The following is a 16701-nucleotide window of genomic DNA, read 5'->3' as shown; positions in this document are numbered from 1 at the left end:
GAGTTTCAGAATACGATTTGTAATTCATTACAACACGTTATTAAAAGCTATTCAAAATGAATTCGTTAAAAGATTAATTTTGTGTATCCAAGAAAATGGAGCTCATTTCGAGTAACTAATTAGTTAGATCACCATTTTTTTCGTTTTATTAAAATACGTTAAGATTTCATGGTTTATTTTTTTCATTTAATTAACCAATTTTGTGAGAGAGATTTTATTCTTATAATTAACCCTATCGATCGATGCAATAAAAGTGCAGGGTGCATTTTTTTCAGATTAGAGCGGGTTCGATTCCCGCGTGTTGCTAGAAATTTTCGAAAATCTATGAATGCAGTTTTATTTCTTTTAAAAAATAAAGGAATGTTTCCTTTAAGTAAAAAATTCTATCTCCAGTATTTAGAGTACTTTCCCTCCAGGTGGCATTACAAATTTCCACCCTGTATAATTCAAATTTTTTATTTGATATCACATTTCGACTATAGGTACACATCTCATATCATAAAAAAACATTGAGTGCACTGTACATTTTTGTTGAGTATTAGTAGAGAAGATTTATTAAAACGTCATGTATGATAACCTTTGTTCTGTACTGTACACAATGTATTTATATACTACATAGTCTCTGTAAATAGAAATCTTTGTAGTTGCCTTCGCATGGCGATCGCGTACAGACGTAAACTACGCGTGTTTAAAATTCTATAATTATAGTTTTAATATATGTAGCTACATAATATGGCAACCAACTTTGCTTAGTTGTTGATTTTCGTTGAATCATAAGTGTGACATCATTCAATACGCTAAAATAAAATTGGAAACAAAGCAAAACCTATAAAACATAAAAAAACAATCCTTGTACTCATAAGTGTTCAAAAAAGATACTTTATTCTTTTTATTTTAATACAGCACCTTGAACCTAAACGTTAATAACATCTAGACATGCTATATAAACTTCACGCCATTCGAAGTGATAAAATATGGGTTTGAAATTACCGTCTTCCAGATACCAACGTTTCTCAGAGAACCGTAATGTGTTCCGTCGACTATGGGACAATTTCCCCGGGTTGGGATCTACAGCGTTGGCTGTTGCATTGGTGATTGCCCTTGCCGTTGGTGTGTGGTGGGTGGTGTGCGGTGCCTTGGGAACTTCATGGGGTGACCATCATTACAAGTAAGTTTTGTATTTGCAATTTTTTTTGTTGATTGAACGTAATTTGAAATAATGAAAATGTTTTTCACCTCTGTCACTTTTCTGATTAGTGAAATTATACTCAAGTTATAATCCTTTTCAGCAATATTACTTACTTTTTTAAAGCGTGTCTAGTTTTCAAATTTTATATATCAATTTACAAAATCTGCTAAATAAAATGAATAGTCTAGGTAAAGAATGATCAAAATCACTGGAGGAGAACTTAAAGAAAAATTAATTTGGAAATCTTTTCACATAATGTAGGCAAGGGGCAATTTACCATACAAATTTGTTAAATGTTTTACATGGTTTCTACAGATAGTTTCCATTGTAAATTCATGGGGCACTATGAACAAGTTTTATATAGTTTATACTGAATTAATTAATGAAATGTATAATAAAATATATTTAAATGATTAGTCTTATGTATAATGGCCATCCTTGTTGTTAATCTCGGCAGAGCTAGAATAAATGGCAGGAAAAGTAAAAAGAGATGCAACCAGAAAATGTTAACAACTATACAAATTAAATAAACTTTGTAGGGATTGTATTCTAAAACCCACTAATGATTAATAAACAATATTATTGTTGTTATACTTACGAAGATCGTAAAAGTTTTTTAAAATTTTATAACATCTCATTATTCATAGGACATTTTGCTTAGCTGTTTTAAAAGCCATATCTTTACAGGAAATTATGGGAACGGGCACATCCGGATAATATAAAGAAACCATTATCGCCGATTCCATTTGAAAAGGTAAATTTGCTTACTCTCTATCACAATACTGGGACCGTCCCTGCCGTACATCGTTTTGTGCGATGATTAATGAACTTCATTGTATAGAGTTTAAGGCTTTCGTGGTTATTCACTAAATTGTTATCACTAATTACAGGTTTCTTACCACGATATGATTTCTTTTTATTTTCCCGATATTTCGGAACGGTTACACGCTCCAATGTCACGGGGTGACAGTGTCAACCCGTGATAGTGGCAACCCGAGTCAGTGGCAAACCGTGACAGTGTCAACCCGTGATAGTATCAACCCGTGACAATGTCAACCCGTGACAGTGTCAACGATTCCGATCGGGAAATTAAAAAGAAATCATATTGTGGTAAGAAACCCGTAATTAGTGATAATCATTTAGCTTTATTATGATTATTGTATTAAGTAGTTTCATTAAAATTCCAACAGCCACCAGTGACTGAGTATACAAACTCAAACCGCTACCATGACCATAACAACCTATCAACGAAGAACAAGAACGTCAGTGCTGAAGTTCCTAAGAAGAAGGAGGCATTGAAGAAATATTACAATACAATCCCGCTGGAGAAGATGGATCAAGTTTGTGGAAATGTTTCTGTGAAAATGAGATTTGATTGCTCACCGGGTGCTGGACAGGATGTATGTGAGAAAAGAGGTTAGTTTTGTATATGATAAAAAAGAAATTATCATTTTCATTATTTTTCATGATTGCTACACATTAGAAATAAAAAACAAATATAACGGGTCCGCCAAATTACTTTTTTTTTTTAAATGAAATTAAAAAAGAAACTACTGAATATTTTCTCAAATTTCTTTTTTTATTTGAAAGTACAATCCTTCCGGTTCATAATGCAAAATAATTTCATTCAAATGGCTGCCTCGGCTGGCCATGCAGTAGCCTACACGATCGGTCCAATTTTTAAGCACATTATCGATTGTGTGCAGCTGTATTTCACCAATGGCTTCACGAATATTGTCCTTTAAAGCGTCAATTGTCTCTGGCTTGTCGGCGTAACACTTATCTTTGACGGCACCCCACAAATAATAGTCCAACGGTGTCAAATCGCAGCTCCGAGGTGGCCAAACGACATCAGCTCTGCGGCTGATAATGCGATCTTCAAAAACAGGGCGCAAAACATTGAGTGTAGCTTCGGCTGTGTGGCACGTAGCGCCGTCCTGTTGAAACCAAATGTTGCCAATACCCTCCTCTTCAATTTTTGTGAACAAAAATTCGTTCAACATGGCCCGATAACGATCGCCATTGACTGTAACGGCCACTCCTTGCTCATTTTCGAAGAAAAATGGCCCAATTATGCCTCTGGACCAAAATCTGCACCAAACAGTGACTCGTTTTGGGTGCGTCGGCTTTTCAATGTATGCGTGCGGGTTTTCTGTGCCCCAAATGCGACAATTTTGCTTGTTTACATACCCGCCAAGATCAAAATGAGCTTCATCTGAAAAGATGATTTTTTTTGCAAAATCGGCATCTTCTGTAAGTCGATCGCAGGCCCACGTAGCGAAGCGAAAACGCATTGGATGGTCAGTTGGCTTCAACTCCTGAACCAATTGGACTTTGTATGGCGTCATACCAAGGTCTTTATGCAAAATTCGTCTCAATGATGTCTCCGAAATGTTCAATTGTTGAGAACGACGGTGAATTGATGTTGATGGCGCTTCACGCACACTTTCTGCCACAGCAGCAATATTCTCGGGTGTACGCACTGTTTTGGGCTTTTCACGCATTGGTTTATCGATGAGGATGCCAGTTTCTTTCACTTTTTTCACAAGATAACGAACATACGGAGCTGACGGTGCTTCTCTTCTTCCAAAATCCGTACGCAATTTTCTCACACATTCTGCAATATTACCATGATTTTCAAAGTAATGTCGCAATATTTCCCAGCGTTGTTCAAGCGTATACACAACCATATTCGTTCAGCGGAAGGATAAAACTAATTATCTGTCAAATCAAACATGAGCTAAGTGTTACTATTCACGAAATAAGCACTAGTTGAAAAAAAAAACGTTATTAGTTATATTTGTTTCTTCAAACAAGCCACCATTTCCGACTCTTTACAGGTCGCATGGTCGCAACTGATTGAGATTATTTAATTAATATCAATACTCTTATTATAAGGTTGCAAGTATTTTGTGCACTCAACTTACTTTTACTTTGTAAATCTCTTAATGTGTCTGAAAACCACACCAAATAACCTGGTCTCAGAATTCCCTTGTACTATGTTACCAAAGCTAGAAATTTACTCCATGGCCCTTCCTAGCTCACCCAGATTGGAACCAAAATAGAAAAGTTCCACTTCCTAATTTGATGCTACTGGGAACCCAGAACCTTTTCATCTAGCGCCTATAGTGCTAACCTCCAAGTCGTTGAGGTCTTGAACCCTGCCCTCGAAACGAAAAGGGCCACAACTGACATTTTTATCAAAATTGAGTTACATACATTTTCGAAATCAGGAAATAAAGACCAACCTACGTTATTTTTTGTAGAAATGTTACATCTCAATAATTGTTGAATATACTGCAAGCTCAAAGTTACTTGTGCCCTTTGTCGTGACGACGGCAGTATTTAATGTCATTTTTTAAACGTAACTAGTTTTGCCGAATAAAACTGAGTACTGCTAAAGTCACGTGTTATGCTCAATTCAGTGAATTCAGAACTTCAAAACGCTCCCCTGTAAACTTGGCAATTTCGACATACGATGCTTTACGTAGGAGGGGTCGATTTGTCTTATTACACTACGCTGTAAGCAATGCAAAACTTTATGTAAAATGCATATTACGCTACTCAATTTCTAGGGCCCAGCTTCAAGGGTGGGCGTGGCCCATAGTTAGTGAGTCCTTTATTACGTTACTCTGCCAACCAGATCCTAACTCATTATGCACGCGAACGTCGAGAGCTATCAGGGCGTCATCGAAACTTGTACTTGTTATTGTTTTTCATCGTAATTTCAAGTAAAACTTTAAAGAACTCTTACATCCTTATTAATATAGTCTTTGTGATCTTTCGTCCATAGATATGTGTTTCTACATGTCTATCAGGCACAACAAAACTTCTTTTTCTTTATTGCACAAGATAGCGTAACTGTCTCCGTGGCCGAACGGTTGCCACACTGGACTGCCACGCAGAGGTTCCGGGTTCGATTCCCAGGCCGGGAGAAATATCTCTCGTGAGTTTGGGTGTAATTTGGTTGTCTATATTTGTGTACATGGCACCCGCAGTACAGGGTTTCCTTAGTGTGAGGCTATGAGCGTGCAAGTGTTAATGGCCATAGTAAGACAAAATGGCTGCGCAAACCAGAGGTACGAAACGCTACAACTGCTCTAAGAAAGAGAAGTTGCGCGTCGACTGTACTCCTTAACTGCCCTAATTGTTATTACACTACCCTATCTTCAGGACGCTGCAAATCGGGACGACAGGATCGCCCAAAATTAGGACACTAACCTAACTCCCTAATTATTATTACACCTCCCTAAATTAAGGGTCACTTGAAATTGGGTAGTGTAATAGACACTTTAATACTATGTTATGGTTTTCAGGTTGTTGCTGGCGGCCCACAAAAGTGCGAGGGGCTCCCTTTTGCTATTATCCTCCTCAATACAACACCTTCCGATTCCTTAACATGACTGAGAACAAACACGGCATGCGCGTCTACTACGAACGTTGGCGTCCTTCTGGATACCCCGACGATTGGACTTATGCTGTGGTCGACTTTAAATATCTGAGCGAGGACATGCTACGAATCAAGGTGAGTTATCTAATTATCTTTAAGAAATAAGTTAAAAGATGACTCGAATTTAATAGCATGATTTCAATACCCTGGTTTTAAATAATGTAGACATTTATTATAGTAAACATTTTATTGCATATTTAAGTAAGTACATGTTTCATAAAGATATTTAAAAAATTCTGACCGGCTTAAGCCAATTCTGAGTGTAATGTCTTGCTAACACGTTACCATGGGACAGTTACTGTTGTATGTAAAACTATCAAATCGATATAGTTTTACATTTCGCCGTTTAGACCACCGAATGGAGTTTCCCATCACTATGTAGCGCTTGTGACATCATCGGGGATACAAAAAATGTGGCACGCTTGGTTTTCATGCAGATCGCGGTACTCGCGGTGTCTACGTAGATATAATTATGGTGTGTGGTGTTTAATAACTGCCTCCGTGGCTGAACGCTTACCAGGTTGGTCTGGACGGGTTCGGTTCCCGTGCCGGGAGAAATATTCATATGGCCTACATTTATTTCTCTCGTGAGTTTGGTGTAATTTGTGGTTGTCTATGTGTCTCCATGGCACCCGCGATACAGGGTTTCCCTAGTGCGAGGTTATGAAAGTGTGCGCTTTATTATTATTATTATCATTATAAAAAATTACGAAAACCTTCAAATAATAGCATGAGTGGTTACATAAAAATTACACAAACTGTGTCAAGTGATCCAGTTACCTTTGTAATTGTTTGAGTATCATAAATAAATAACTTGATTTGAAGAATTGTGAATTGTATTTCAGATTTACGATCCAGAGAACAAGCGCTTCGAAGTGCCCGTTCCGCAAGTGCCGATAGTGTCTGGTCCCATCTGGAACATGAAATTCAAGGTGGTCGTAAATAGTTCCGGTGTAGGCTTCAAGGTCGTGAGGCTTCTCGACGCAGTTCCTATGTGAGTAAATAAAGCATATACATCGTCATCATTAACTAATTATACGCCGCACAGAGTGTTTAACGTGTACAGAGGGGAACAAATCAATGGGACATGAACGGCATCATTAAAAATTTTACTTATAGAAAACATACTTTTATTTTTCTTAATATGAATAACTGCATTCACCGAGTTTTCCAAAAGCTTACTTGAGCCGGGAATCGAACTAACTGTTATGTTTTTTTTTATATGTATGTTACGCGATAACTTTTGCATTTATGAACATTTGTGAACGGATTTTGATGAATCTTTTTTTTTGTTGGAAAGAAGGTACCTTATATGTGGTCCCATTTAAATTTGAAGAAAATATTCCACCACTAAGGGTGGCAAACTAGGGGATGAATGACTGTTGAGGTCGGTTTTTTAGTATTCTGCACTGATTTTGTTGTACTAGATATGATAAAGATAAAATCTCGCCAATAAACGTTGGATCTTCACTTAGAGCTACATTTGATAAGTAAAAACAGGAATTTTTAATGAAAGGGAAATACTAAAATTCCCCGAAAGATGGCTACTAATAATGTCCAATACATAATAGAATTAGTTCGGTATTTATGTTTTAAATTCTTTTTCATTTATACTTTGATACCGCACTTACTTTTTGACTAACTCATTAGTTATACCATACACCAATAAGTCAAGAGGCCTGCCTATCTCCACACTACAGATTGTAACTCTGAAAAAGTTCAAAACTCCGTCTTATATCGAAATGGCGCTGACCAATAGACTAAAATAATAACGCGCACAATACGAAACATAAGAAGTCATTAAGTAATTAGTAGATTCTGGCGTTACTTTGCGGAAGTCCATGTTAATAAAAATGTAACAATTCAGGTATATTTTTGGTGGTGGTTTGTGACTGTAGTTGCACTTGTATTATTTATTTTATTAATTTTATGCGGATGGAGAATGGGAAAATATTCAACACAAGCGCAGCTATTTTGCACGATTTAACCTTCACTGGATTCGCGGAGTAGCAAATTAATTTATTTCCATTTTTATTGTAAGAAGTCAGTTTTTTTCCTTGTAATATTATTAAAATATTAATCATGAGAATTTGTTTTTTCTGTAGTTTGACAAATATACGTGTCGATAGATTGGCATTGTGATTTGTGTGTTACAAACTAATATAAATGAAGGCTTCCTAATATAGCTAGATGTCGCTTATCCTAAATAAAATAAAAGAATAGCTGGCAATAACCACTGTGCAATAAGCACCATCTAGTTTATTTGTTTGTTATCACTGGAAATTAGAGTAGCTTTGATAAATTGCAGCGTGTCAGTGTAAAACAAATTAGTTACAAAAATAGCCATTTGGTACTCGTCGCGACATCTGGTGTCCCAATGGGTAGCAGTAGATATGACAGCAGTAGCAGTAGACCTCCTTATGAAAGAGTTCGTCCAGGGAAGTACTGCCACCTTACCTATTTCTGCCGCCAAGCAGTAATGTCAGTATTACTGTATTCCGTTTTTGAAGGGTAATGGCGCTGGTGAAATTACATGCACATGAGACTTGTCTACTTAGTATCAAGGTGACGGACGCACTGGCAGTGCCCCTCAGATCTTTGCAATTTAAAGCTCTGAGTGGCACTGTAACTGTTATGGACAGGCGTGTAGCTTACCATCAGGCGCACGACTTGTTCGTTCCGTCACTTGACATTAATATATAAAAAAAAAGTACTAAATGTCCGATTACGCTGTCTTGTATTGCGTTAGCAGTCCTCTTGAGTCATTGATCCGTGGTTATACTTTTAATAAGTACAATTGCAAAACTTTTCATATGTACATAGAACAAAAAACATAAAACAAACTACAATATTGTTCTTATCGAGATTTTTTTGTGAAACAACACTACTTTTGTTGTTGTGATTCATCATCCCTTTTATACGTCCCACTGCAGGGCACGGATATCATGAAATACAATATTATAGTTTATTATATTCATCATATTATGAATACAATATTATAGTTTATTATAAAGTTCGTTAAGTAGTAAATTCTTTTTTGTTATTACTATTTTTTGTATTGTTTATATTCTCGTCGAGAGAATTTTATTGAAAAGATCGAGCAGGGGGAAAGCAGGAAGTATTTGTTATGTAATATTAAATAATTCTTTTAATACTTGTACTAATTTTTATTATGATTTTTTCTTTTCCATTCTTTAGTCTTTAATAGAGCATTGTTTGAATAAAGCACTATATTATTATTTACCTTGGCGGTAACGTGGATTGCCTGACTCGTATAATACAAAACCGAGCGTGACGAGAGTTAACTATGCACCCCCGTCTAGTATAACACAACTAAATTAGTAATTTTTTACCATTCTCAGTATAAACATGCAAGATATAGGCGCATGGATACTGTCAGACAAAATGCTGCAAGTGTCATTCAAGATTCCTACTCATCACGTGTTCGGTATCGGCGAACATCGCGTACGTTTTGAGCGCGACATGAACTGGAAGACGTACACCTTGTTTAATAGAGACATCATGCCCATGGATAACGTGAGTGTTGTTTGTTTTGAAATTTTTAATTGAGAAAAATTATCTCTCAGATCTTAGACAACATTGCCTGCTGAATTGCCTCTGTGTCCATACGGTTTCTATGCTGGACTGCCACGCAAGAGGTCCTGGGTTCGATTCCTGAGCTGGGAGAAATATTTGTGTGGCCTTGCAACAGCAACTGTTATCAGTAGACGTATCGCTTACTACCAGGCGCACGACGTGTTCGTCCCGTCACTTGATATCATAAAAAAATTAAATGCTGAAACTATTTTGTATGTGATTGCATATATTGTAAATAAATGAACAACCATAGCCGCAATAATTACACATTTACTATTTTGATGTAATTTAAAGAGTTATTTGTTATCATAAAAAAAATTGTAATGCATTTTTTGTTTGTTTTTTTTATAATACCAAGTGATGGGACGAACAAGTCGTGTGCCTGGTAGTAAGCGACACGCCTGTCTCTAACAGTTGCAGTGCTACAGAGTTTTAAATCACAAAGATCTGATAAGTTTATATCACCCTATAGCTTATGTCACCCTGAGACATAAGTTGACAAGTCCCATGTGCCTGTAATTTCACCAGCGCCATACCCTTCAAAACCGGAACACAGTAATGCTCACATTACTGCTTGGCGGGACATAGGTAAGGTGGCAGTACTTCCATGGACGAACTCTTTAACAAGCAACTCTGCAGCTACTAAAACTGATTCAATCCATATACGTTATTCTACTGTTTATTCAGATATTTCCGCTAAATATGTAATTCGTTTTGATATTTACAGATGAACTTATACGGATCGCATCCGTTTCATATGGCTGTCGAAATAACCGGAAAAACGAGTGGAATGCTGCTTCATAACTCCAATGCTATGGGTAAATATTGTAATGAAGATTTACTTATCCAACAAAAACACATTATTCGTAATTATTAATACGAAGATCGAATACTTAGAAAAAATTCCTTCGATCCGGCCGGATTCAAAACGACGTCTTCTAGCAAACCGTACCAGACGCTATACCATCTAAGCTAATTACAAGTAAATAAACTAATTACAGATAATAGCGATATCTCTAGCCAGAGCTGGTAGCTGCAAAGTTACCTAACTGGATGACGAAATACTTTCATAGATTTCTCAAAGGTGGCGCTACGGCTAAAAAGTCGTTGAAAATCAAAATCAAAATCAAAAATCAAAATAATCTTTATTTCATGGGTAAGCATTACTACAATAGAAATCGTCACGTTGGTTACACTCTACCGCTCATTCGTAAGGCAGATTCCCATGGAAGAATGAGCAAGGAACTCTAGGGGTTGCTCTTTGTAAATAACATTTGTACGCGTTCAACATTTACAATATACAGGGTGACTGGTTGAACGAAATAAATATTTAAAGAGATGAATGAGTAGCTGATACCCATCCCGAATATGTAAAAAAAACACGACTATGTAAAAAAAAAATATTAAACATTTTTATTTAAAGAAAATACTGGCTCTAATATTTTGTATTACTCTGCGCGTGACACCGCGTTCGTCAGAACAAAATCTTCTGCGCATGTACATTAGACACCCCCGCCACTACTCGTTGAAGGCCGCTTGCGCCGGCTACCCCAATCCCGCCCGCGCGTCCCGCCGCGCCGTCCGCCGGGTTAGTTCGCTTACGCCCTTCTGTAAGTCAGGACGTTGTGATTTTGCGATTAAACGCACGCGCCGCCGCCGCCGCGCCGATCTTTGTTTTCCGTGATACATCGGTCTATTCAACTGTGTAATTCCGTGGAGCGCAGTGACACATAACGATGCCTTATCACTACACAAATGAGGAGTACTGGGACATGATACGGTGTTATGTTATGGCAAATGATGTAGTTAGTGGTGCTAGGGACCTGTACCGTGAAATGTTCCCTAATCGGCGAGTTCCATCCTACACTTTAATGTTTAGGACTCAATTTTCGTTTGAGGACTTTTGGGCAGTTCACTGTGCCCTCGCATGCTCAAGGGCGAGGAAGGGATCCGTATCCAGTGGACCTACAAGAAGCGATTTTTGAATACTTTGAGCATGACCCACGCCGGAGTACTCGAAATGCAGCAAGACGATTCGGAGTGTCACAATGGACAGTGTGGAAACTCTTACACAGAGACGGTCTTCACCCGTACATTGTTAAGATTGCTGTAAATTTGTAAATTTAATCAAAATTAATTATTGTAAACAGGTATGATTCCATTTTTTAAATACGCCAAAAATACCAAACCATGCTCATACCTACTAGCTTAGTTTGTGTTTTACAACTGCCTAAAATATTGTGTACTTTAAAAAATAATTTATCGTAGTTTAATTGGTATTTTTGCCTGTCCTAAGCCAAAATCAAAGTATGAAGGGAAAATGGAATTATTTTTAAAACATTTTAAGCGAGAGAGGCTTGACACGCGCTCGTAGCGCGGGGCGCGGCGCGGCTGCGGGCGGTTCATTTTCCTAACAAACAGCTGTTCGTAGAGTAGCTCAAACGAACAGAGTATTAGTATTTGTAAAATGGTACGATATTTTTTTTTTATAATGTTTTGGGGCGATATTTTTACATATTCGGGATGGGTATCAGCTACTCATTCGCCACTTTAAATATTTATTTCGTTCAACCAGTCACCCTGTATATAGCTAAACTAAACGGGTTACTACCACGAATTTTTGTCATCCAAGTACGCAGAAGCCTTTAGTATAAAGTTTTTAGTTTAAACCTCGTGAACGGCAAATTTTGTATATATCAACCGGAATCTTGTTATAGAAGGGTATACATTGCCCCTTAAATGAATTTGTCACTTTGTGAAGACGACTATCAAGAACAGCTAGTTTATTTTTATTCAAATGCAAAGACCCGACAACAAGCACATAGAAAAAATCCTGAGGTCCGTTGGTTCGTTCCGCTGCTTAGTTGGCATAGCGTCTGCCACGGTTCGGATAACAAACTAGTGGAATGATTTCACGAAAAATAATTGAATATCAATTCAATACAAATTTAATTACATCATTCGTATTTTTAAAATAAATACATTTTTATATCTCATCGATTATTATATATATGTCGGATCAGGACTAAGAACGTGGGTGTTATCATCTTCATTTCCTGCGGTCTCCATTGGGTACTCGGGCAATCGAAATCAAACAATCGCCGTGCCAACTTAGAGTTATATACTTTTAATAAACAAACAAACGAACCGGCAGGTTTGAGGTAGTGGTCCAAGAACACGGCGTCTCTTTACTTTTGTTAAAAATCTCATAAAACAATCCAGTTTGAACAGCGTCAAGCAAAACATTCGTATGACCGCCATTTCGTTTTTCAACCCCTGCCTCCCTCGCGCCCCACCTCAACTCTGCCCGAGAAACGTCAACGCGTTCTCGGGTTCGTCACTAGATAGCGTAAATAACAAAAATCATAATTAAAAAAGTAATGTTTACACTTTGACATATATGTATATTATGTTGCGAACCGGTCCCATATCCGCTCGGCACGAGACGCGGGGGAGTTAGACACGGCTAGCGTGACGTCACAACGAGCGGCAACGGCGCAGTGGCACTAGCCTTATTAACAACTACCGGCGACTGTCGACCTTTATACATTTATTTATATAAACCAGTACAGCTGTATGATTGAGACGGCGAATAATAATAATAATAATAGTAACGCACACACTCTTAGCCCCGCACTAGGGAAACCCTGTATCGCGGGTGCCATGGACACACACATAATACATGTAGGCCATACAAATTTTTTTTCCGGCCCGGGAATCGAACCCAGGACCTCTGCGTGGCAGTCCAGTATGGTAAACGTTCGGCCACTAAGGCAGTTAAATATACCAGTCCGCTTGTTATTTCACGTCCCATTAGGACCCTATCAATTGAAATAATCTTTATAACACATGTGCAACTGGCGGCCATATTGCAATGTAGCAATTTCTTCCAGGCAACTTTGAGTCGCTAATTTGATATATGCAAAATGGGTATCGAAGTTGGAAAATGCAGCACCTAGATTGCTAGCCGCAACTTGATTATATTATTATTTTTATTTAACCGTAATTGTGTTTTTATCGTATCGATGTCATATGCTATAATGCTTGCCATCGCGGTGAAAGGGTTTGCCATGCGGCGTAAGGGCGGTTACACACGGCGACTATTAGCAGCGATGCAAGCGCGCGACTGCATCGATACCATCGAGTATAATATAACCAGAAATAGAGACGATTGTCATTTAATTTGTTTGAAAACTATTCTACCAAATGATTACGGAGACAACTGCACTCCGATTGGCCAACCCGAATTCGAAACAATTGACGGGTGTCGTCAATTGTTTCATTTTAAATCGACCAGGTTAACTTGAGCTTTACTATAATGGACGAAAATTGAAAAATTACATATTTCATTATCGATTAAAATTTGATTCCGTTTGTTTTGTAATGTTTTGCATTTTTCCGCACAGCACTGAGTGGAGCAGCCCCCATTGTTAGAGATAGTATCTTTATTACAATAAATACAGAATATTTTTCGAATATACGGACACGTACTCACAGGTCAGTTGTTGACGCTGTACTTTTCAGTTTTCTAATTTGTGATTTCAGCGCAAACGAGAGTTATAAGGCCCATTTACCTGATGGTTGCCAGGGATGGATGGCCCTTATTTCGTCTCTATTTCTGGTTATATACTCGATCGATCGATCGATACAAACGCACAATTGCATCGCTACACTTTGGGATTGATAGGCGATTGCGTCGATGTAATCGCGCGTTTGTTTCGATGCAATCGCGCGTTTGTATCGATGCAGTCACGTGAATGTCGCCGTGTTTAACCAGTCTAAGGTACTCGTCGCCAGAAGTACAGGAAAAGAATGGTCCGTCGTCGTGCGGGGAGGCTCCTTTCGTGCACCACGTGTAATTTTCATCATTGAAATACCATTGTTTCTCAGATGTGGTCTTCCAGCCGACGCCGGCAATAACGTACAGAAGCACCGGCGGTGTGTTGGACTTTTTTGTGTTCGTCGGCCCTACGCCTAAAGACGTCATCTCTCAACTCACCACCATAATAGGGAGGCCTTTCATGCCACCTTACTGGTCACTTGGAATGCATCTTTGCAAGTAAGTTATTATACCTTCACTTATAACTATGTTATTGGCTTTGTTCAACAACATTATAAGTGAAACTTTTTCCTATTAATACAAAGTTTTTAAATATTTTTATTACACATACACTACGTATTTTTATTTAATAAACCAGATGCTATATAAATGCCGTAAACAATTTTTTTCTTCATCATGTGAAGTTGTCAAAGTTGAGATAGTACCAGTTGCCAGTTCACAGTCGATATGTTTCTTTGATTAGTTTAATGTCTACATTAAAACCAAGAAAAAATATTAAACAAAAAACAAATCGTCTGTTTTTTATTCTACTTTTGCGCCTTTGTGAATATTATAAATTTCTTATTTTTCAGGTATGGCTACAAAGATTTGAACTACACTAGAGCTGTCTGGAAGAGGAACCGAGAAGCTGGCATTCCTTTTGTAAGGATCTGTTTCATAACGTAAAGTATGGCCATACTCTGGAACCTGTCTGCCCGACTTTCGACTCTTAGTTTTTAACCGCCTTCGAGGAGGTTCTTAATTACACTATGTTACTATTATTATATTTTAAATAATAATAACATAGTGGTCCCATTCAAATTTCAAGAAAATATTCTACCTCTAAGGTTAGCAAACTTGGGGATGAATCCGATTTCTCGTACTTTTCAGTAACCGATTTCAATGTGCCTATAATTTCACCAGCCCTTCAAAACCGAAACACAGTAACGCTCACATTACTGCTTGGCAGCAGAAATAGGTAAGGTGGCAGTACTTCCCTGGACGAACTCTTTCACATGGAGCTCTACTGCTACTAAAAAACCAGAACGCTTTGTACCAGGCGCAAAACTTTCTTTTGTGAAAATACTCCACTAGTTTGTTATTATTGATATAAGTGAATATTTGTTCGATATGGCTGGACTGCTGATACTTGCTATACTATGGCTTCATTAAAATAAAATTAATTTTCGCCACAACGATTTTACGTGGGCCAAATACATCGGCGACAGCTAAGATAACATTAGCCTCATTTTTTACTGCAGGACGTACAATGGAACGACATAGACTATATGAAGAATAGCAACGACTTCACAATAAACCCGGAGAGGTTCTCTGATCTGCCTAAATTTGTAGAAGAAGTACACAACGCGGGCATGCATTACGTTATGTTGTTTGGTAAGTGCGCCATGGCGTATTTGAAGATAATCGGGCTCACCGGTGAGAAATTAGACGTGGGACTTTTCAACTTATGTCTCAGGGTGACTGACGCAGTGACATTACCCCTCAGATGTTTGCGATTTAAACCTCTGAGCAGCATTGCAACTGTTATGGACAGGCGCGACAACCACCAGCCGTACGACTTGTTCGTCCCATCACTTTGTAACATGAAAAAACGTACTAGCTCTTCGTTCTGTCTAGAAGTAATTTAAGTAACCATCGAATATATGACCAGAAATAGAGACGAAATGTCATTTAATTTGTTTGAAAACTATTCTGCCATATCTTTACTATGACAACCGTGCTCCGATTGGCCAGCCCGAATTCGAAATTGACGGGTGTCGTCAATTGTTTCACTTCAAATCGACCAGTTAACTTGAGCTTTGCTATAATGGACGAAAATTGCAAAATTACGAAATTACGTATTTAATTACCGATAAAGTTTGATTTCGTTTATTTTGTAATTAGATGTTTTGCTGTTCTTCCCCATACCACCGAATGGAACAGCACGCCATTGTTAGAGATATTATCTTTGTTACAATAAATAAAGAATATTTTTCGAATATACGGAGACGCACACACAGATCAGTTGTTGGCGCTGTCTATATTTCAGTGCAATCGAGAGTTGATATTTATATAAGTGATGTATCTTTGATGAGTTACCAGATATGTGTGGCCCTTATTTCGTCCTATTTCTGGTTATATACTCGATGAGTGCAACTTATTAGGTAATTTAAAAGTATTTTTAATATTTTTTAATCATATGTGTTAAACATTTTACTCTCCCACAATTAAACATACGTGTGTATCAAATAAAAAGAAAAACGAAATGTTTTTAGAGGTTCCGAACAGTGGGTTTCCACACAAGATAATCCGAGTAAAGTAGAAACTGTAATTCCTCATGTGGTAACATTTACCATACATGATTTATTTTGTCCAACTTTCAGATCCGGGTGTGAGCGCAGCAGAGAAACCAGGAACATATCCTCCATTCGACCGCGGACTCGATATGGATGTGTTCGTAAAAAATCGCACCAACCAGCCGTTCATTGCAAAGGTATGCAAAATTGAACATAGGGCGCATGTAGATAGAGTTTTTTATTTACAAATACTATTAGCATATTCCACACTATAAAATAAGTATAATAGTAGCTGTTGTCGATAGTTTAATCGATAGATTGTGAAAGACGATAAACTTTTGCCAAAAAT

At 37.7% G+C, this 16701-nt stretch overlaps 1 protein-coding gene across 1 annotated transcript; it reads left to right on the top strand.

Annotated features, from left to right (window-relative positions):
* Window positions 1–934: 934 nt before the first annotated feature.
* On the top strand, window positions 935–16576 carry LOC113238891 (lysosomal alpha-glucosidase-like; the record flags this gene model as incomplete). The annotated part of the gene is made up of 11 exons (XM_026475743.1): window positions 935–1168; window positions 1877–1943; window positions 2380–2605; window positions 5506–5714; window positions 6485–6633; window positions 9002–9176; window positions 9964–10054; window positions 14127–14295; window positions 14649–14718; window positions 15318–15450; window positions 16440–16576. Coding segments are annotated over exons 1-11 (1620 nt in total), but the record flags the coding sequence as incomplete, so codon positions are not given.
* Between the last annotated feature and the right edge of the window lie 125 nt (window positions 16577–16701).

Source organism: Hyposmocoma kahamanoa, unplaced genomic scaffold (assembly GCF_003589595.1).
Source record: "Hyposmocoma kahamanoa isolate Upper Pololo Valley unplaced genomic scaffold, ASM358959v1 98744, whole genome shotgun sequence".
NCBI lineage: Eukaryota > Metazoa > Arthropoda > Insecta > Lepidoptera > Cosmopterigidae > Hyposmocoma > Hyposmocoma kahamanoa.
The sequence above is the reverse complement of the archived record's forward strand: the minus strand, read 5'-3'. Positions and strand labels throughout refer to the sequence as shown.